The sequence below is a fragment of the Malaclemys terrapin genome, chromosome 5 (assembly GCF_027887155.1).
Source record: "Malaclemys terrapin pileata isolate rMalTer1 chromosome 5, rMalTer1.hap1, whole genome shotgun sequence".
Lineage (NCBI taxonomy): Eukaryota > Metazoa > Chordata > Testudines > Emydidae > Malaclemys > Malaclemys terrapin.
This window is the reverse complement of record NC_071509.1, coordinates 109,768,784-109,791,748: the sequence shown is the minus strand read 5'-3', so window position 1 is coordinate 109,791,748 and position 22,965 is coordinate 109,768,784. Positions and strand designations below refer to the sequence as shown.

Sequence of the window (22,965 nt, the reverse complement as noted above, 5' to 3'; positions counted from 1 at the left end):
GCTCGATTTAACTAAACTTCTAAAACCTTATTCAAGACAAGGCAATTTGTACTTTAGTGTGCTAAAATGGTAGAGTTCAATCCTTGGGGTGGGGTGGGGTAGACGGGACTAAGGTTTAAATTGACCTCTTTAATGTGTGTTGAAGTATATGCTGAAAACATTTATATTGCCATTACCATTAACATGGATAAAATCTATAGGTTAAATCCTCATCTTGTGAAAATAAATTCATTGACTTAAATGGAACTATGCCAATTTACACAAATTGGGTATATGGCCCTCTGGTCAAAACACAACTCCTATGATCTTTGAGAGCTATTGCATGTCGTTAAATCTTGTCCACTTCACTTAAATATTGCCGCTTTAAAGTCCTATGGTCACAATTAGTGAATAAAAACTTGAGCAAGCTTAGAGAATGTAGAATATCAAAATCTTGTCTCTTTAGATAGTAAGCTCTTTGGAGAATGGACTGATTCTTACTATTTGTGTGAATACAATTTTATTTTGAACATAATAAATTAGAAAGGTTTTAACTTCTATTTTTTTTAATAATTGCAATACTAGCAACATAGCATTTCCTCTGAAGGGTAGAAGTTTTTTGAGCTATGTGGAACACCAACAGCGGTTTTACAGTAGGCCTGGCAATAAGGAGTTTCAATCAGTAACATCTTACATTAGGAAGTAACTTGATTGTAGCATAACGTTATAGCTCCAACATTCTAGAACAGTTTTTGTGCAACTAAAGGAGAAAATGTTTTAAATGTCCTTGCTTTAGATGTTTCGCTTAGCTGACCTTTTGTTTCTTCCACTGAGTGACTGATTTAACATGTTTATTCATATGGCTGGTTCAAGAAAATACACAGAAAGTGAACTTCCTCACACTACATGTTCATTGTACTTCAACCACGTTCTAAAGGGACCAGTTTTGAAAGGGAAAAGAGAGTGCACTTTTCCATAAGTCCTTGACTACTTTTCTGAGGCTGTCTACAAGGGTGACTTGTTTTGTTGTGATGGCTGCATTGCAGGAGCCCTCAGAGGCTTCTAACCAAGATCTCTGTTGTTAGTACAGCACCACATACACATCAGACACGGTTCCTGTTATAAACTGCCTAAATGTGATTGTTTCCTTTCTAAAGTATCACTTAGAATGAGACCAGTTCCTTATTTCACATAGGTTGCCAAGTAACAATTCAGACCAAAGCTTGATACCATCTACCAACCTGACTATAGCAGGGTTCAAAAAAGAGCTAGATAAATTCATGGAGGATAGATCCATCAATTGCTATTAGCCAGGATAGGCAGGGATGGTGTCCCTAGCCTCTGTTTGCCAGATGCTGGGAATGGGCGATGGAATGGATCACTTGATGATTACCTGTTCTGTTCATTCTCATTCCCTCTGGGGCACCTGGCATTGGTCACTGTCGGAAGACAGGATACTGGGCGAGATGGACCTTTGGTCTGACCCAGTATGGCTGTTCTTATGTTAACCTACTTTGGGTTTGAACCAGTGTCCTAGGAATAAATAGCTCCATAGGCTATTGTTTAATACTTTATTTAAATCCATTAAAATATGCACATTCCGGACCCTGCATAATTTAAAGTGTATTTTTACCTAAATTTAATCAGTTTACAAATGCTGTGAACTGGGAACAGTTGTTAAGGCCAGTAATACAGGATAATTTATCCTTCACTAAAATGTTCTAGTGCGCGTGCATTCCTTATCTAGGCATTGGAAAAGCTGTGGTATTTTCCATTGTTATAATTTTTTTCCTGACTTTATTTTCTCCAAATGAATTGTTCCTGTAAAGGAATTTAAACGGTGTATAATTATTGTTCTCTGGTCCAAAAGTGAATAAAAACAAAGCTTGACAGCATGCATTTGGAGGCTTTTGGAAAAAGTTGGGTGTGACACACAAAAAAGTAGAAAAACAAACTTTGCTGATGAGACCAGGAAACTCTGATCAGATTTTCCAGTTCTAAATGTACATGCATTAGTCCTCATCGGAAGGGATTGCTGTTAACTTTAACTTTTTTTCCCTCCTGTATTTTTCTTTGTAGTTGTTTTGTTACCCTATGCTCCAGTCTAGTTTGGATGATAATAAAGGTCAAAGATATTTATGTGTAATCTTGAGGGATCTTGTATGTGAGGAGAGGAAACAAATGGCCTTTCTAATCTAGGTCAGGGACACAAATTGCTTTGTACTTTGCAAGTCTTTTGGGCTTCGTGTATGTTGTTAGTAGGCTGGAAAAAAAAAAAGGATATCTTGGGGCAGCCATTGGAAAAGACCACTCACAGCCACTACAATTTTATATTTCAGATTAAAACCCTCCACAAAAATCTGGACTTTGTACAGAACAAAAATTCTGGAATTTCAAAGTAACCTTCTTAAAGGAAAGTTTTTGTTTTAAACTATCTAACTCTTTTCAATCTATTGGTGTGTGTGTGTGTGAGTGCGCGCGCGCGTGCGCACACGTGTGTACATATCATTTATTAATATTCTGGCAGATGTGTGTTCATTATTGTTTTTTTTTTAAATGTTACAGACAGTGCAAAGCTCATCTGTAGTAGGGATGAGGAAGAGACTGGGAGTTGAGGTTAGGGAGAAGTTTGTGTCTGGGGGGCCATTATTTTTAGAGAATGGGTAAAGATTGTGGTAGTTCACTAAATTTATACTGGCTCAGGTTTTAATTCTAGTAAAAGCAGCTTAGATGAACACATTTATCTTCATCATAGTAAAATAAAATATAAACGTGTGTAAGTATGTATATTTAGGCTAGAAGTACAATTGTGTTTGAAAGGAGATCTTGACTCTTCTAATACGCCTCTTAAAAAAATCCTAAAACATATATCAAAATGTGCTTTTCTGCTATATACGCATAGTAATATGTGTGTGATGGGATATACAAGTTTTATTGATATTTGTCACATATTGATAAGATGACAAAGTTCCTTTTGGCTTCTCCATTCAAGGGTAATGGAGCCATCCCAAACTTTAGCCATTAGGACACTTATACCACACTATTAGATATAAGGAAGTATACAAATCTATAATATAGAGAAAATGCATTTGTTATATTATTTCAACAGTACATATGATGAATAAAGTAATTGGTCAGTCACTACTGAACAAACTTCAGTTCATTCTCAGTTAGGTAAACAACGATTTGCTGTCAGAATTTAAATGGAAATATTTAAATGAATCTTGGTTATGTGGCTGAATGTTACTTTGCAGTGGGAGTGGAACAAACACCAGCTTCCAGAAATAGTAGAGAGGTTATGGAAATGCTTCTACCCTTGTTGCCTCAAAATAACAAATTATATTTCAACTTGAGCCATTCTTTAAAACCTAAAGGCATTCCATATGATGTGCAGAAGATACCAAGGGAAAATGAAGATGAACAAATTAACCTGTTTACTTTACATGAAGCCTTCCACTGGCTTCTCACTTAACGCACAAGAGTGACCGCATTAAAGATTACCATGAAACCCCAAATAGAAAAATGGCCATCTGTAGTGTCATTGGATGCAACAGGAGGTAACCTGGCATCTCTGAGATAACATGCAGTAACCAACTTTTTTATATGGTGCATGTAGAATGGGCTTAGTGGTGAGGAGAGCGTGCAATGCAAACTAAAGAAAATGGAGAATGCAATTAGGGCACAAATCTTGGAACTTTTCTGTGATTATACTAGAAAAGGGGTTAATAGATGTAGTTATTATTAATCATAATAATAATCTATGAAACTAGCACGTATTTTTATCCATAATTTCACATTTGGAGAAGTTACTTTTAAAAATAGTGAATGTAAATGTGGAATTGTTCAGAATGCTGTAGAATCCCTACTTCACATTGGGAATGTTGAGAAGTTTAAGTAAGTAGCAGAGCTACACACGTGCTAATACTGAGTTCTCATTAGCACAATCTGTCCCATATAAGTAACATGACGCCTGTCTGTGCATTTCTATTTTTTAGCTACTTTAATTCTTCTTTGGTCATATATGTTGGAATGACATAACTACTCAACAGATTTTTGGAATGCTTTTTCAAGCTCATTTCATTAGTCAATTATATCTTATTTCAGTCCTATATGTATCTGGATGGCTTCCTCAGACATGACTGCTATCAAAACTCATCCCAGGCTGCTGCTGACGCAGCTTCATTGTGTGCTCTATGGACAGGTGTCATGGGAAAATGAGCTCTTGTTTGTCTGCTCATTAAATCTGTTTCTTCTTTTAGTTTATCTCTACTGGTGGTACTAAGACATCAGACCCAATTATTAGCATCTCCTTTTCAATCTGAGCAATTTCTTTATACCTTGTTCAGGGTTCCTGATGCACACATTACTGCCTCCCCTTCCTACATAAGGGAATGCACCTTGTTCTTAAGATGATGTATCTGCAGAGAGTGGAACTGATTTTAATTGATCCTTAATATGCGAAAATAAGTGGATGAGTGGTCGGCATTTTAAATGCTCAGATGCCCTAAAGAGTATCTTGACCATGGATAGATTTGTGGAATTAATTTTCCTAGACAGTTATTATCCCTGTAAAATAATTTATTCTCCCTTTAAATCCATTTTACATTGTGAGTATTTGGGCTTTTAAAACTCTTATTTCATATGCATCAGCAATCAACCCATCTTTGCTCAAGTCAAAATTGGTCAAACAGAAGTTATGTATACTGAATATAAAAGTTCCATTTAAGATGTCTGTCTTTGTTCTCTTGCTGTCTGCAAAACTTGCCAAGGTCTTTCATTCAGTTCCTTACAGTGCCTGGACCAAATGAAAACATTGTCTTCTATAATTTCATGTTTCAGTCTCTCAAAATCCTTTTGTGAAATGACTCTAAAATACCTTGGGTGCATAATCAATACCAAATGGCATTAGTTAAATTTTATTGTATCCTACAGTGGCCACACTTATAGGTTTCATTCCAAAATGTATAACCAAGTCCCTGTACTTAAAAAGGCAGGAGTGATAGCTCAGTGGTTTGTGCATTGGCCTGCTAAACTCAGGGTTGAGAGTTCAATCCTTGAGGGGGCCACTTAGGGATCTGGGGCAAAATCAGTACTTGGTCCTGCTAGTGAAGGCAGGGGGCTGGACTCGATGATCTTTCAAGGTCCCTTCCAGTTTTAGGAGATAGGATATCTCCATTAATTTAAATTGATTTAATTTATTTTTATTTTACCATTGGAGCCAGTTATAGTTCTAAACTATAAAGAATTTTGTGTACTCACGGTAATAGAATATTAAAAGTAACTAACATAGAATGTGACTAACTCTTCTTGCCAAAATACGCATCCCATCTCAATACTGAGATTAGTTTTACTTCAGTCTTCAGCTGCCACCTGAACAGTTTTGATCAGATTACAAAAAAAACCTTAGGTTTTTTTTTTAAATAGGGGATTCATTCATATTCGTACTCTATTTTGCTTTTCAGTTACTATCGTACCAAAAACCTAGTCTGTCTTTTCAATATCTTCGAGCTTTACCTGTTAGGATAAATAGATTTTTCTCTGGTAAATAGGCAAATCACAGATAATACATCTTAAAGTGGCTTTCTCCTTCCAGGCAACCTATGGCTTTAGGAGACCTCAGACTCAGAGGATTTACCTAGAGATGGCAATGGAAGGGAGAGAGTGATGAGGAATGAAAGCAGGAGGGCAGGGGGACGACAGTCTTTTAATATTCTTGGTTATGAATTTTCAGCTGTATAGAATATTGATCCATATCTTACTTTATGGTTATAATGATGTTGCCTTTTTGCTGCGTCACGGAGTAAATTATCCGTATAGACATGGCAGATTTAACCATTTAAAAGTCACTGTAGTTTCATTTTTCTTTGAGTAAATGTACCTATATGTACGCAAGTTAGTGTATGTGTATATTTATCAAACTGTGTCGCATTAAGAATTACCGCACGGGATAATTTTGGACACTGAAATATTGACTGTGATGCCTGCAAGAAACTCTGGAAAATGGGGTTTGTCACATATAACAAATTTCATGTTTTCTTAGCACTATTTATATTTTGAACTGTCCACTTTATGCCAGCTCTGTTTTATAGCAGTGCTATTCCCACAGAGCATGTTTTAGGCAGTTTCTCTGCTGTATGTGAAGTTTTACTGTACTGCCTCTTAGCAACCATTGATGGTAATGACTCATTTTCTGCTTACTGTATGCCATTGTAAACTAGTAGACAAAACAAGTCCACAATTATTATAACTTCACAATATTCTTACTATGCTTGTATCTCTCTCCTTGGCAATGTTATGATACTCATCCAGGTGAAAAGCTTAAAGATACATAATTCTGGTTTTACTTACCATCTTTATGTTTAATGAGGATATTTTATGTGACTTAAAGGGTTGATTTTTGACTACCTTTCCATGAGTTGGCTTGTAGCCATGATCACCTACTCTCTAAAAGAAGTGTAGATTAACCATTCTGTGTTTTGCATAGAAATTACTAGTAGTAGTAGAATGACAGTAATGTCCAAAATATGCTGGGTATTGAACCAACATATAAAATGACATGGGCTGAAATTTTCAGAAGTGATCATAACTTTGGATGCCTCTATTTGGGTGGTCAACCTGAGACATTTTCAGAAGTCTAATTTTCAGCAGTGGCAAGCATCGACCCTCTGAAAATCAGACCCTTGCAAGATGTCTCTATTTGGGCATCCAAAACTGCTACTTGCTTTTGAAAATGTAGGCCTTGGTTCTTGCTTCAAAGAGCTTTCAATCTAGAGGAAAAAACATTGTGTTGTTTGAAAGTGTAAATCTTAAGAATAAATGGAACTTAAAAACAGAGTTTTGGTTGCCATAGCATGGTGTGTGTGTGTGTCTGTCTGTCTGTCTCTCTCTCTCTCTCCCCCGCCCCCCCTTTAATCTGGTATGAAAGTACTAACTGGCTTCCTTTTAGGCTTTTTTTGGAGATGTTATCACCAGTGGTGCATTCAGGAAAGAACTGCGGTAAAACTGAAGTGCTGCTGTTCAGAGTTTGTCTTTAAGAAAATTGTAAAGCAGAGGTGTGATACAGACTTCTTGAGCTGAGCTTAAGTGCTACTTCCTGAGTCAGGAGAAATAAAAGCTTCCTCTCCTGTTGAGAAGAAAAACATCTTTCCTTCTCCACCCTTCTCCTTTGCCTCTATTGGAAAAAAGGGATTCATTTTAGCTATAATATCTTCTATGTATAATGTAAATATCTGAAAAGCAAAACAAACAAATGGAACAACCCTTCCTCTGTAAAGTTCATGGATAAATGGTAATCTGATCATAAATTATGATTCTGAGAGTGACCATGGTGTGTGCGTGTACCTTTTGTGTACATGTCTGTAAGCATAAATTAAGGGCTCAGTCTGGGAAAGGATTTCAGGATTTGTACCTCGCTACAGTTTGGAAAAGATCTCGTGTGTGGATTTGCTCCCCACCTAAAATAATGGTCAGTATCTAATAGCTTTTAAGAATTTGCTATTGAAGTGAAAACCGCTGGCATGGTTATTAAAATCTAAAATTATGAAAACCATTTGATCAGTGTTTCTTTATTTACAGTCACTGTTTCTCTACCTACTTTTTATTTGTAACACTTGTTTTACGAACTGATTATTTAATAGATCTTTACCATTAAGCCACAGGAGCATACCGCATGAGTGGGTGAAAGGAAGAATAATTACAGCGGGATTGTGATTAAAAATTTGTGCATCATTCTTTTAAAATGTACGAACCTCTTGTGAACTAGTTAAAGAAAACGTAACTGATTATTTGATTTGGCAGTGTTACAACTATACTGTATTCACATAACAGGAGTTACGCAGTAAAAATTAGGAAGAGTGGTCTTGCAATTGAGGTGCTGGGCTTCTCAAGACACTTGTGTTCATTTCCTGGCTTGGAAATGCCAATGACAGCATGCCTGACCTTTAGAGTGACCAGGTTTTCAGTAAAATAAATTTTACAGGAGCAGTGAGATAGAGGGCTTGATGTCTTCCTTCGCCATTTGGAATGTCCTCAGGAGAGCTGAGAGCACAGGGCAGGGGACCCTAGGCTATTAAACACAAGACAGTCCCCTGGTGTGTGCCTTTTCAGTTCTCAAGAGGATGTGTTGAGATCTTTATCTCGTTGTCTGTTGTTTATGTGGCATGTGTGCCAACCCTTTTATTATTAAGATGTGAAAGTTATTTCTTATGCTGGATCTTCTGAATACCCACAAAAGCAGTGACTAAGGCAGAATGCTAAGAACATGTTAGATGATGGTGAGGACTGAAGTATACAGGAAACGAAGTCTTAGACATATTTTATTTAGAAGTAGAAAATTAATATTGTGTGCTTTTGCTGTGCAATGTTCACTCATATTACTGGGATTTGTGCCACTAAAACCCTGGGCTGAAAATATATCCTGTAGGCTCCATTATACATAATGATATATACTGAGGTCCATTGGTCACACCATTCTGTCCTGAATTCTCAATGTCAGTTTAGACTCACATCGCTATCTTTCCTGCATTGTCTACTGCACCTAATTTATCTACATTAGTTTGCTCCAGGTGTTATCTTTGGACCACTCTTGGGCTGCAGAATGCTGGCTGGTCACATGGTGCTGGTTCTCTTTGTTTCCACTTGGCAAATCTCAAAATTGGCTAGGACGCAGGAAATACTTTGGTGATATTACTTTACCAAGTGCTATAGTTGCCAAAGGGATGATATTTCCTCACCAGTAGGAGGGAAGGTTCCATAAAAAAGTGAAACCACAATTGCAAGTCCCCTATTTAAATACATTTTTATAAGTAATTTTTTCCTCACTGTTTATACCAGACTAGGCTCTTAATTGCTTTTTTTTTTTTAAACAAAGATAATCTCTTTAAATTTGTGTTTTTCAGTTATTGCTGCAAGTGAAAATGAAATAGCCACACATTTGCAGCCAGGTGCAGGGAAACTAAAATATAGCTAAACGTTTTCACCTAGAAGAGTTACTTTAATAAGTGATTAAGCTGACATTTATATGGCTCTGTTATATATGCTGTAGTGATTGCTCCTGCCCTCTGTTGGTGATTTCAATAACTACGTGTGTTAACAGAGTTCAATATGAAACTATTTTTTATGCCTGTACGTATATGCAAATATATGTGTGCATACACACAATATTCAGATTCTGATAATGGAAGGTGCTGTTTGTGCTAAGTGTATTCAGTCACTCATGTTTTCACTAATTAATCATTAATCACCTGCAGCTGGAACAACAGCTTTTCTAATTAGTGTCTGTTTATTAAAAATCTGCTTTCAGAGCACTTACAGTGCTGAGCCACAGAAACTGTGCATTGTGCCTTCTATAAACCAAGGGGTAAAAACATATTTAGGCTTTTTTGTTCTCTGTGTTTATAATGCAAGACTCCTTTGTAAGATTGGGTACCTTGTTGGGTACACCACTATACATAAACATGCCTAATAAATATGCTGTTTAAGCTGGGTTCTCCCCCTAAAGCCATCCCATGATTATTCTATTCCTTGAATATAATGAATAGTTAATAGCTCATAAAACTGGGGTTGAATTGCTTTTAAGTACTGGACAACTAATGTGTATATCTTCACAGGTCTCACAAAGCACATAGCCTCTGGCCTTCTTTACATTTCTACTGTAGTTAAATTTCTGAGGGAAGCTTAACTACAGTAGAAATGTAAAGAAGAATATGCTTTACTTTTTAAAATGATCTAACCCTTCTTGTGACACTAGATATAAACCAGTTACTAGGATTAGAAATAGATCTGGAGGAAAATTCAGGGGTTGGGGAAATCTCTGAAAATTTTAATGAAAAATGTTTTTCAATTGGCTACTATTCCTAGTGGAAAAGAGGAACTACCTGGGCTCCACTTCTGTAGGAGGATTCTGGAGGTGCAGTGGGAGGGGGAATGCAGGGACCAAATGACTTCTCTCAATATGAAAGGGATGAACTTTTAAGTGTGTATTCTTTTTGGCGTGTATTCCAAATCATCATCTCTTTAATGCTCTCCAGAATACTTAAAATAATCCTGTGCACACTGTTGTGATGGTGATGGATGAGCATTGGTTATGACTTTGTGGGTTAAGGCATCAAAAATTTTGTTTTCCAGGCCTGCTCCAAAATGCAAGCCAGATTGCATTATAGGAATACTCCTGGTTTGGAGAGTTAAATTTTAAATCGGGAGCCTCATTTAAGAAATTTAGAAAAATAAAATTTGGTCAAAAATGCTGAATTGAATGTTGGGTAGAATTTAGCAGCAACCATAGCCCTTTGCTAATTCTTAAAACTAAATTGTATTATTTCATTTTCATGGTGTCATATTGATATTAAAGGACAGAAATGTAAATTTTACTTTTGTTTGCTTATTTGGGTCATTGACCTCTTTAATTTTTATTTTTTTTTATTATGACCGTTGCCCAGCTGAGAAGAGTATGACACCACAGCTTCTATTTTCTTAGTGAAGACTAGAGGAGCAAGGGAATAAAATGGTTTATGGATGTGGTGCATATGTAATATGTGTGCACAGCTTTCTTGTTTCCTATTGTCTGAGGAATGATGGGTAAAGGGCATACAAAACTTATGCAGACGGGCGGTGTATTCCAAATTATTCAATTTTACAGCCAACGGCTCTTCGAATGGCAACAGAAGCTGATAAATTGAATTTGTCATATGAACACACTTATTGTACTCCGTTGTGGTATCATCATAATTTCTCCTCCTTGTTTTGTCATCCTTGAAAGTAAAGTTGAAAGTTAACTTAAACTAAACCATATTTAATAAAAACTCATCTAAATGTTAATAGTGACATTAGATGGATTTGTAGGTTCAGCTCCAAATAGTGACTTGTATGTGTGAATTTAGCACTAAAAGCATTGGCAACCTGCAATTCCCTTGCTGTTATTCCTAAACTTATTCTGAGGAGAGAGAAATAATCGTGATAGATTGCAGGTGGTTTTGGAGACAAATGTCGATTGGTGATCTCCTACTAGTATCACCCTAATTCCTTTTCTCAGGATTTGAACTTGAGGCTTAAGCAGTAATGTTCTGTACCATAAAGCCCTCTGATCCTACAGGCAGTCCCAAAATTTCACTTTAAAGGACATTGGCAAGTAACTTGATCCCAAAATATTACCTATTTGTACCCTCTTTTTTATATGTAATATTTTAAAACCTTGTATGGGAAGTGTTGCTGGATTCCACCCACCTCCCATTAATATGATGACTAGAATCCCTCTGTTAAAACATTACAAAATGAAAGGGGAAAAATAATAGCTCATATTTTATGTGTTTGTACTACTGAGCCAAGAACAATTGTGTGTTCCCTCTTATGGCATTGCAGCAGCAGTTAATTAACAACCATATTCCCAGAGCTGTGCTAAGGACATTAGGGATGCTAGTAGTCAAACAGAGAACTAAACAAATTATTAACTTGTTTTCCAGTCTGTGCTGCCACAGTGGAATGTGGGGGTGGTACTTTGAAATGCCTTGTATATGTCTGACGAAGTGGGCATTCACTTACGAAAGCTTATGCTCCAATACATCTGTTAGTCTTAAAGGTGCCACAGGACCTCTGTTGCTTTGTATAGATAATGTACCCGGTATGAGGGGCAGCACAGGAGATGAGAGTAGTGAAGCAGTTGATTTTAAACTTCTTTAGAAATGCAAGTAAATACATATATGCACACAGACCTGGTCTCAATTGGTAGGGACACTTTTTTTTTCAGACATTTAAAGACACAGTAATTTAGGACCAAAATTTATTTTGGTTTTGCTTTCAAAAATATATATATTGTAAATAGGGTTGGACATTTGAATGGTACAAAAATGATGGGTCAAATATTGTCAAGATAATGTCAAAAGTGGTCAAATATTTCAAAAGCACACTACTTTATTGGAACAGTAACAAAAAAAGACTAAGACTTTATGGTCGCCAGTAGTCTTCGCCATAAATACTTGCATCTAATTACAAAAAACAGGTCACTTAACTGAGTTATTTTAATTCAGAAAAATACAAAACACGATGAAATTCTTTAAAATGAAAGAATATTTTAGCAATGTTACCATTTAAATATGACTGTTATTCAAGACTGAATAGAAAAGAAAAGAAAAAGGAAATAGAATAGAAATAAAACAAACACCTAGGAATTATGAAAGATTAAAGTCTGTATTTAAAGTCCACCAATGCTAGGTAGGCAACAAGCCAACTCTTCAAGCAGTGCAATGGCTGTGCATCCAGAGGTGCTGGAACTAGGGGAGCTGGGGATGCTGCAGCATCCCTCAGCTTGAACTGGTTTCCATTATATTCAGGGTTTACAGTTTGGTTCAATGGCTCTCAGCACCCCCACTATACGCATTGTTCCAGCGCCCTTGCATGCATCTCTTCTCTTGTGGGAAGAATGTTGAATGACTGGGAGCCTTCCTCTCCATCCCTCATGGCCTTCAGAATTAATTTCTCTGTGTAGACAGTTTAGATTGTAAGCTCTCAGGGGAAGGAGGGCATCATTTAACTTATTTAATGTGCTTTGTAAACTTCCATGTATATTGATACTCTGGTATACAAATGAAGTTATACATACCTACATACGTTGTTTGTTCAAATATTCCAGCCAATCAAGATGCTCAACCTTCAGTTAATTCACGTTTTTCCCAACCCTTGGCATTAGTATGTAGCAAAGTGAGTGATTAAGACATTTATGTGGGCTTGGTAACAGATGGCACCATGGTGCAATCAAAAAGGTAGGCCACAGCCTACAGCAGGGCATTCTTGCTGGAATATTTGACTGTGGTCAAATAATTGGCGTTACTTGACTGGTCAATTGACTGGCTTTCCAAGCCTAATTTTAAAAGCAAAACCTAAATTTTGGCACTAGACTATTTGTCTCTTTAAAGTCTGAAGACAGTGTCTCTACTGATTTTGTGCTTGTTTAATGGGGAATGGATCTCTTGATTGCCTGTTCTATTCATTCTCTCTGGTGCACCTGGCATTGATCACTGTCGGAAGATAGGATACTGGGCTAGATGGACCTTTGGTCAGACATAGAATGACTGTTTTTATGTTCTTATATTCTCCCAATATTAATAGAATTATTTGAATGAAAAGAGATTTTTGTCTAGATTTAAAAATTTCCTGCGGAGTTTGCAACCCAGAAATTTCAGCTTTATGCTAATGCATGATATGAACCAGAAAGTAAAACTTGGTGTAAACAAGTAAAATGGACTGGGCTAGTTTTTTTTTAATGTCCAGGCTGGATTTGATGCAGTAACTAAGTGGAATAAAAGGTGGAAAGGAATTTAAAATTATAAAATGAATTCAGTTTTCATCACCTAGTAACATGAGTTAGGAATTCTCAGTGTTCTGTTTTGTTTTTTGTTGTAAATGAAGTGTGTGACTTTTAATGTATCAAACCTTTTAACCTACAAAGTAGATGTCTTTTTAAAAGTACGTTGATTGATAAATTTAAGAAATCTTAAAGTATGGAAGACTTGCTTTAATGTTTCCAGATAACCATCATACTGGGGGTCACTGGTGTATCAGGGAGGCAATGTCTCAATAATACAGTATTGTAGATGTAGCTGTCCTGAATCATTCCTAAAGCTTCCATTCATGTTCACGCTGAGCATCCATACAATCTGACCCACCCTGGGCAGTAGCCGGAATCAATATAATTACCCTGCAGCTGGCGAGGCAGGAAGCCTCTAATACCACTCCAATTTAGCTGCTAGGAAAAGGGGGCTAAGCGGGGATAATACTGCAACCTAATCCTGGAAGTTGAGAGTGTCACCTGAGCTTCTAACTACTGCTGCCTTAAGGAGAGTGAGAGCAAGAGCACTTGAAGTTTGCTTGAAACCTGGAACTTCAAATAATGACAATACACAGATTGCAACCCATTAGACCATTGCTGGGACAACCCATTTTGTTTTATACTGAAATAGCCTCCACTTTTCCACATGCCAAGAGAACAGTCTTAGAGCTCTTTCACTAATGTTTGACTGAGACAGACCATGCTTGTGGGATATTATATGTAAATAATGATTTCTAATAGAGCAAAGCTATTAATACAAAAAAGGAAGAGATTTTTGAAAGGCATGCTGCCAGTAATTAAAGAGAAGGGTCTGTCTGCAAAGTATTGTGGTTTAATCTAGATAGATCTATGTCTGTAGACACATGGGCAGTAAATACCTGAGATGTAGTGTAATGTATATTAAGATCTTTCCTCGGAAAGGAGCATTATGCCATGGTTCTGCAATACTACTAAAGCAATATTTAGTTCCATTCCCTTCTCCCACAATAACCCCTGTTTTTAACATTTTCTGTAAGCAGTGACTCACTTTTAATCATGTGTAAGGGATATAAAAACTAGGTCCAAGATTTTTTTTTAAAAAATGTTTGAATAATAGATTTTGGGCACATGTGCATGTTGAACAGCTGATGTTAATTTGCTGTCTATGGTATAGCCACAAGCTATAAAGAAAGAATAGAAGATTCCTATTACTTAACACGTATATGCTCAAAAATGTTTTCAGACAGACCTGATGGTCAGCAGAGTTTTGAAAGATTATCTTTTTTGCAACTAGTGGCTTTTCCCAGTAAAGTGACCAGATATTTTTTGTTTGTGATTTCCAGCTGTCCCATTTCCTCCAAGCCACCGGCTTACAGCTAAGGAAGTGTTTGATAATGATGGAAAACCCCGTGTGGATATCTTAAAGGCACATCTGATGAAGGAGGGGAGGCTGGAAGAGTCTGTTGCTTTGAGAATAGTAACAGAGGGTGCTTCAATTCTCCGTCAGGAAAAAAACTTGCTGGACATAGATGCCCCAGTCACAGGTAAGTGCCAATTTTAAATTGGAACATGCAAACACATGCAATCAGGTATATACTACTCCCCTGAGAGGTCGGTGAAAGTTTCCTACTCCACTGACTGCTCTCAGTACTTAACTCTGCATCTCTGAATCCACTGCTACAATGGCCTGATCCTAAGAGTTGCTGAGATCCTTAACTTCCACTGATATTAGAGGAAAGGACCTTATGGGCTGAAAACTTTTGTTTCTAAAATATGGAGAGTTCTCTAGACTAAAATATAAGATTAAAAGTGTGTTCTAAACCTCATAAAAGATTATAACTGCCTGTTTTACCAGATGTTAATTCCATACATTTTACAGATGGCCTTCACTACAGTAGCACCATTCAAACTTAGTCAGTCTTGCTCTGAAGGAACAATGATGCTGTAGTGAAAGGAAACTTCATTATAAGTGTTCAGAGCAATAACAAATGGGCAAAAAGAAAAAACTAGAAGAACTTCAGCATATTATTTGTCTGGGGAATTAATGAATTGTTCTGATTAAAGAACCCATTTTGCCCTTGGCTATCAAACATTTCCACTCACTCATTAATTCTCAGGAAATGCCTTTTGCCTTGATCTTCCTTCTCTAATTGTCTCCCACTTCCGACTGCATTCTGTGAATAGGAATGCATTTGCTTGTTTTAATACTCTTTTTGTATTTTTATTATTTTTTTAAATTAATTTTTTTTGTTGCTGTTATAAATATACAGTTGCTGTTGCGAGAAGTTGATGAGTCTTTGGCAGGAAAACTGATCCATAGCTTAGAGAGGTAGTTGCAGGGCTAAACATTACTTTCTCCTATTATGAATCCTAGACATAAAGGGTTTTTTTAAGGAGACGGGAGGATTTGTATGTTCTCTTGGTTGCTTTTCTGTTTCCGGTAAAGCTGAGCCAGAGTGGATAGAAGAATTACTTTAGTCAAGGAAGAAAGAAGAGCACCAAGACCCATAATTAGCATTGGTGTTGTCCACCAGATACTATGTGAACTCAGCAAGTCCTTAATAGTTTCGTCATTTTCAGAAGAACTACTTCTGAAACCAATAACATGAAGCGGGACATTTAAGCATCAAATGTAGCATAATTTATTAAATTCTGTTTTCTGAAATATCATCAAAACATGGAACCCTAGGTAAGTCTCCATATTTGTTACTTGAGACAATGAGTCAATCATATGTTCTCTTACTTGCTTGGGAGGAAATATGCCTCATGTAACTCCATAGATGAACCCTTTGCCTGATTGAGGGGAGTCTTAGAGTCTGTAGGCTTTGCCTGCAAAAGAGGACCAGGGTTGTGCAGTAGATTAAATGGAGGAAAACAAGTTCTACAGGGATGCAGCGCTCTCTCCTGAATTAGGGGGTCGGGAATTAGGGGATGCCACCTCTTCCTTCACCACGATTGGGTCTTTCAGAGAGGTTGTAATGTGTGTCGACAAGTGGTTCTATGTGATTCATGCGATCATCTCCTTTTCCATTCACCACTAACTCTGAGACAGACATTCTTAGATTTTTTTTTTTTGTTAATTATTCTGAGTACCAGTAATTTAGCGATGTTTTCTCCCTCATCCCAGATTAATCCCTGGAGGCCTCCGCCCATTTTAGTCTTGTTCTCTCTTATCTGAGTTTACATCTCTTTTGACCATCATTCAAATTCATTCTCTTCTGGCAATGGGTTGCAGTACTACTGTATTTCCTCGGTTTGGCTAATGGCCGTTTACCTGGAAGCTGACATGGTGAAGCTTGTATCCTGATGCCTGCTACTGAGGTAATTCGATAGTTCATATGCTCTGTGAACAAACCCAAGCTGTAAACTGAGAGCTGGAATAGCAAAACTAATCACTAACAGAAAGACAAACATCTAGAAAAGAGGAAAAGAAAACCCTTGTGTGATACACTTTCTATTCAGTAAAAACAAAGTGCACAGCACTTTTCAAAAACAGCAGAAGAGCAACAGATTGCATAGAAGTATATGGAATACCAGAAACAACCCAAAAATCCCTCTTCTAGGACAGAAGAGGTTTCCAGAGACTAATTTGGGGGGAAGGGGAATAACAAGAAAAACATAAACCAGTAACCTAAATTAGAGGAGAGGAGGAAAGAACATTTTAACATGAAATAAAAAGCTCAGTGCAAACTGTCGCATTCAAGATTCACAACTGGAGATCGTTGGACAAATTCCTCTGACAGGTGATCACTTCTTGAAGACATATTCACTTTTTAGGGAAACAACTTTATATCTGGTTCTAGATATGACAATTGGTGAAAAGTGAAACAGATTACATCTATGATATTGAGATTAAGAAAATCATGGATTAATACAAAAACACTTGCACAGTCATATGCTTAACAAATGTAAGAAAAAATCAAAACATCAAGGAAAATATTTCAGACTTAATTTTTGGGGGGCAAAATATGTACCCTCAGGAAAGGATTATACTGGGTACATTTGTATATAAAATCGAATGTGAGATGGTTGGTATTCTGGGCTTTGGTTTAAAAAACCCCCATATTTACTTGCATAACAAAACATTTAATATGCAATGAAAGAACATTATTTTGTGTTATTAATTGATTCTTGTTTGGTTTGGCTGGAAGCAGTAATGTGATGTCATTTTGCATTTCATTTTTTAATGATGCATATGGTATCAGTCTTTTTTAGTATAAAAATTAGATTTTGAGTGGGTGCAAAAATATTTCACTATTAATAGTTACTGGTCCAAACAGTTAAGTAATTTCACTTTGTTATTGAAGTATTACGATCAAGCCTGTTAGCGAAATACAATTTTAACTACTCTAGGCTCGCAAATTATAAGGACAAACTTCCCCTTGAGGACAGAGCCCAATTTCAATCTTTCATTAAAAAAGTCAGATTAGTGGAAAAACATCCCTACAGGCTGCAGTGGATGCAGTGGACATGGCATTTAGAGGACTTGCCACGGATATACTTACGAGGTATAAGTCTTGACTTTGTTCTTCGGGGTTCCCCTGGGAGGTGCAGAATACCATAAATTACTTAGCATTCAGTGGGTCAAACTTGTTCAATGAAAGAACTGATAAGTCTTTACACTCGTTGAAAGATTCTCGATTGACCCTTTGCTCCCTGGGAATTTACACCCCGGCCTCAAAGAGAAAACACCACAGGCAAGTGTATAGGCCAGGACCCCCCCCACACACATTCTTCCAGTTGAGCCTCTGCACAGGCAACAAGAGTTCAGAGACCTACTACCATAACCTCTACCTATTCCCTCCTTCCCACCCACTAAGGGCTACTTTTGATGCCTTCTGTCAAGAATCACCTACCTTATATTACTGCCAACCACTTCGGTCTCCTCCCCACCACCCTGCTCTGGGGACTGTCTCTCACTTTGTGCCCACCATAGGGACACTATCATGACAGACAGGTGGATTCTAGAAATCATCCACCATGGTTACTCCATTGAATTTCTCTCTCTTCTCCCCCACAATCTCCTTTACTGGTTCCTCTTCAGGAACCACTCTCATGAGGAGATTATTCACCAGGAGGCAGATTCTCTTCTCCAGTGAGGGGCAGTAGAATGAGTGCTCAGGGAGGAGAGGGTTCTATTCCCCTTGCTTCTTAGTCCGAAAAAAAGACAGAGGGTGGAGCCCCATTCTGGACCTTTCACAACTAAATATCTTTATTCAAAAGTCAAAATTAAGGATGGTTATGCTAGCATCAATAATCCCCTTCCCACAAGAGGGAATGTGGGTTCATGGCTCTTGAAGGATGCCTATTTTCACGTAGATATTCATCCATCCCACAGAAAGTTTCTTTGGTTCCTGGTAGGTCAGAATCACTACCAGTTCAGCGTCCTTCCCTTTGGATGAGCAACAGCACACAGGGTATTCACAAAGGTTTTCTCTGTGGTGGCAGCGCAAATGAGATGTGACAGCTACACAGTCTTCCCAGACTTGGACGACTGGCTCCTCACAGGTTGGTCCAACCAAGAGGTCAGGTTGACGACTTTGTCCCTGCTTCCTCTTCTAGCAGTGCTGGGTGTCTGTGTGAACAAAAAAAAAAAAGTCCATTTTGACCACCACTTAGCGGATAAACTTTAATGGAGTGACACTGGACTCAACTTCAGCAAGATTGTCACAGAAGGATTGCAGTCAATGAGGTATTTGATAACACAGGTTACTCACAGACTAAAGACTATAATCAAAGTATGCCTTTCTCTGCTAGGCCACATGATCTTGTGTACTTATGTGGCACTATTTGCCATATTTAATTTACACAGCCTTATAGGCTGGCTCTGGTCCGTCTACTCACCAGACAATGACCATCTGAACATTACTGTGATTGTTCCTGCCAGGCTTATTGCCTCTCTCTTCACCTGGTAGTCGAACCCGGAATGAGTTTGAGTGGGAGTCCCCTTCAACACTCCTGCCGCCAGTGCCATCATAGTACAGATGCGTCTCTTCTGGGATGGGGCGCTCACCTGTATGGCCACAATGCTCAGGGCAGTTGGATCTCACAGGAGGCCAGACTATACATCAACCTGCAGGAACTGAGAGCCTTCTGGCATGAAGGGCCTTTTCCCCACTCATACATTGACTCCAGAGCCAAATAATGTGGGACATCATCACCACGGTCTTTTATATAAACAAGCAAGATGGAGCAAGATCCCTTCCCTTCTGCCTGGAAGCAGCCAGGCTTTGGAATTGGGCCATCAGAAACCAAACAGTTGTCCAAGCCACTTACTTACCAGGTATTCAGAATTCGCTAGTGAACACCTAAGCAGGCACTTCTCTGCATGAGTGGGAAATACACAGCTGTGTCCTGAGTGAAATAGTCACTCGGTGGGGAACACCCCAATGGGCTCATGCCATGTCCCAAACAAACAGGAAACTACCCCAGTACTGCTCCCGAGCAGCTATGGCCCATGACTCCCAGGGTGATGCTCTCCTGTTATCATGGACAGACCAACACAGATATGCCTTTCTGCCCATCCCCCTGCTACCACAGGTCTTGAGAAAGATCTGTTACGACAGGGCCAGAATCCTTTTCATGGCACCCAACTGGTGCAGACATTTTGTTTCCTGGAACTTGTGAGAATATCAACCTCTCCTTTTATCGGGATCTGCCCCTTCCTGGATCTTGTAAAAAAGATGGCAAAATCAGACACCCTAATCCAGACCCACTTTACCTCTCAGCCTGGTGTTTGGATGTGCGTCAGATTTATGGTTATGTTTGGAAGCCATTTTTACTCGGAGTAGAAAAGTTTCAACTAGGAACTGTTACCTAGCTAAATGGAGACTTTTCTCTACATGGGCACAGCACAATCACTTTTTCTCAGACTCTGCAGATATCCCAGTCATTTTAGATTATTTCCTATCATTGAAGAAGTTGGATCTCTCAATTAGCTCATTGTGGGCCCATCTCACAGCAGTCAGTGCCTTCCTTCCTCCAGTACATGGGGCTTCTGTTTTTATTTGCCCAACACAAGTTAGATTTCTTCAGGGCCTAGTCATGGCCTTTCTGCCTGTGGTCAAGCCCACATCTCAATAGGACTTCAGTTTTGTGCTGTCATTATTTACCATATTACCATTGAATCTTTGACCACATGTTCTATATCCCACATTTTTAGTTGCTGTTACTTTGGCCAGAATGGTGAGCAAGATGGGAGCACTCATTGAACCATTTTTCACAAGGAGATCTCCTTTTGCCTTTATCCTAAGTTCCTCCCTGTGACAAGGGACACTTAGCTCTTGAGTGCCTCCTATTGGCTGGGTGTGGTGCTGCAATCTTTTCCCCCCTGCTCCTGGTGCCCCCTGTGGGTTGCCAACCTCGTTAGGTAGGTCTTCAGTGGCTCGGGTGTCCAGCTAAGTCGTACAATCAAAACTGAATGAACACCTTCCAGGGGGTAGCAGAGAGATTAACCAAACTCACTAGGGTCTTCAGCTCTGTCTCTGGGCCCTGTGAGTCTAGCCCCATTCTCAGGCTTTTAGTAGAAGTCCAGACAGAATTGTCGGACTACCCTCACCAGAGTCTTTAGACCTTCTCTGGGTATTTTAAATCTAGCATCTTTTCTTAGGCTTTTTAAACTTTCCAGGTTTTAGGCCTCTCCGGTATTGGCTGGTGGGGGAACCTAGCCCGCCCACTAATCCAGATCCCAATCCAGGGACGCTATACACAGCTGCTATGTACTGCTGTCTCCAATTCACTGCTGCTATCCCTGGGCCTTTTCCCACATAGTCCCTTTCCTTTCACCTGTTACCTTAGGGTTACATTTGTCAGGTCCTCTCATTCCCAGGACCAGTATAACTTTCCCAAAATAATTCCTAGAGCATATCCTTTAAAAAAAAAAAAAATCCAATCTTGACTTTAAAATTGCCAGTGAAGAAGAATCTTTCACAATGCTTGGTAAATTGTTCCAAGATGTCTCCCTAGTCCTTACACCAGAGGGATCTTAAGAGTGGAGCAGGTTTAGGGAACTGGGAGCTGATAAAATGATTATATTTGCCCTATCTAAATCTCTTCAGTCCTAGTGGAGATAGCTTTAACTGAGGCTCTATCCAGCACTCAAAGCTTTCTGGAATACCAGGCTCCAGCAGCTTCATTTGAAGATATCTGAGCATTAGATGGAGGAAACTTATTGCAAAGTTTTAAATGAAAGAGGAATGACTGTTTGATCAGCTGTGTAACGCCATTCTCTGGCCAGTCCTTCATGCTAGTCTCCTTTACAAGACTCCAGCCCTGATTCTGCAGCTCCCATATTTACATACATTTTAAAAAAACCCACTTAGATTAAGGTGACTTAAGCATATATCCTTTACAGCAATATGAATACTTAAAGCAAGGAAATTCTAAGTTAAAGCAAAATTCACACCCACTAAAAGACCATGTACTGTCATCTTGATACTCAACCACCCCAACATACTATTATCCTTCTCAAACAAACCTGCTTTCGGTTCAGAACACAGTAGAGCCCTGTTCCTTCTCTGGGGAATCTGGGTGCTACTGCAGTACAAAAAAATAAATACTGTCCTTGTCAGTGGGCATATCAAAGACAGTGTAACTTACACCACAGCTATCTTAACTCTGATGTGGTCATTTACTTATCCGTGGATCGTATTATGAATAAGCATGTGAAACGGTGTCTGTGATGCGAATACAGAGATGTGGATCTGATTTGCCTTTCACTTAGTAACTCCTTTACTTCAGTGGAATTAAATCTGACTTAAACTGGTGGAAGTGAGAGGAGAATCTTACCCTGTAAGCTTAAAATAATTGTCTTTAAGGAATGTAGGACTGAAAGACGTGGTGAGATTGTGCACTGGCATGTGATTATAAGTTCTTTGATGTATGTATGGAGGGTGATAATGTATTCTAATTGAGGCTACATTTGTGCTATGAGGTAGGGGTGTGATGCTTCTGCTTGCTTACACGTACACATGCCAGCTTCATTGAGCTAGCGTGAGCATAAATAATAGTGTAGCTAGGATAGTGGCAGCAGAGGCACAGGTTTCTTGTGCCAAATACATACTCATGGGGTTCAAGCAGGTTTGTACTCAGCATGGCTAAGCCAAGCCACCTCTGCCACCACTGCAGCTATCCTACTCTTGATGAGAGCTAGCGCGAGTATATGTATGTGAGCACGGAGAAGCACACTCCTAGCTCAAGGACCAGACATAGCCTGAGTGTGGTAATATTAGTGCCTTGGTTGGATTGAGTACCATGATGAAGTGGAAATGTTGCCTTTTAACTCATGATTTCCTTGTTCTTTAGTGTTTGTACTGCTGCAAGAAAATACACTTGAGCTATCTAAACTAATTTGTGTGTGTATAAAACTCGAAACCCAAAGTGGCATTCAAAAATCTCTTCTGCTTATAGAATCACACAAACTGGAGATGGAAAAGCCCTCTCCTGTTGCCAGCAAAGGATTATTCTTCGCTATTTTAGGCATTCTAGTCTCAAATGGCTTTTGCTGAGGCTTCTAGCAGTTCCTTTGGGAGATTATTCCATGGGCTAATAGATCCTACTGTCTAATTGTTTCCTGATGTTCCACCTGTTTTCCCCCCATTGCTCAATTTAATTTCATTGCTAGCATAAAAATAACTGATATCAACAGGCTACCAGAGCCACATGAGGTTAGAACGTTGACAGAATCAAGA

At 38.6% G+C, this 22,965-nt stretch overlaps 1 protein-coding gene across 2 annotated transcripts in view; it reads left to right on the top strand.

Moving 5' to 3' along the window:
- The window catches only part of PPP3CA (protein phosphatase 3 catalytic subunit alpha), a 305,071-nt gene that overhangs the window by 110,178 nt on the left and 171,928 nt on the right, over positions 1 to 22,965 (top strand). For both annotated transcript variants that reach the window (XM_054029504.1, XM_054029505.1), the window contains exon 2: positions 14,620 to 14,820. In XM_054029504.1, the coding sequence (XP_053885479.1) occupies positions 14,620 to 14,820 (201 nt within the window). The remainder of the gene's footprint in view (positions 1 to 14,619; positions 14,821 to 22,965) is intronic.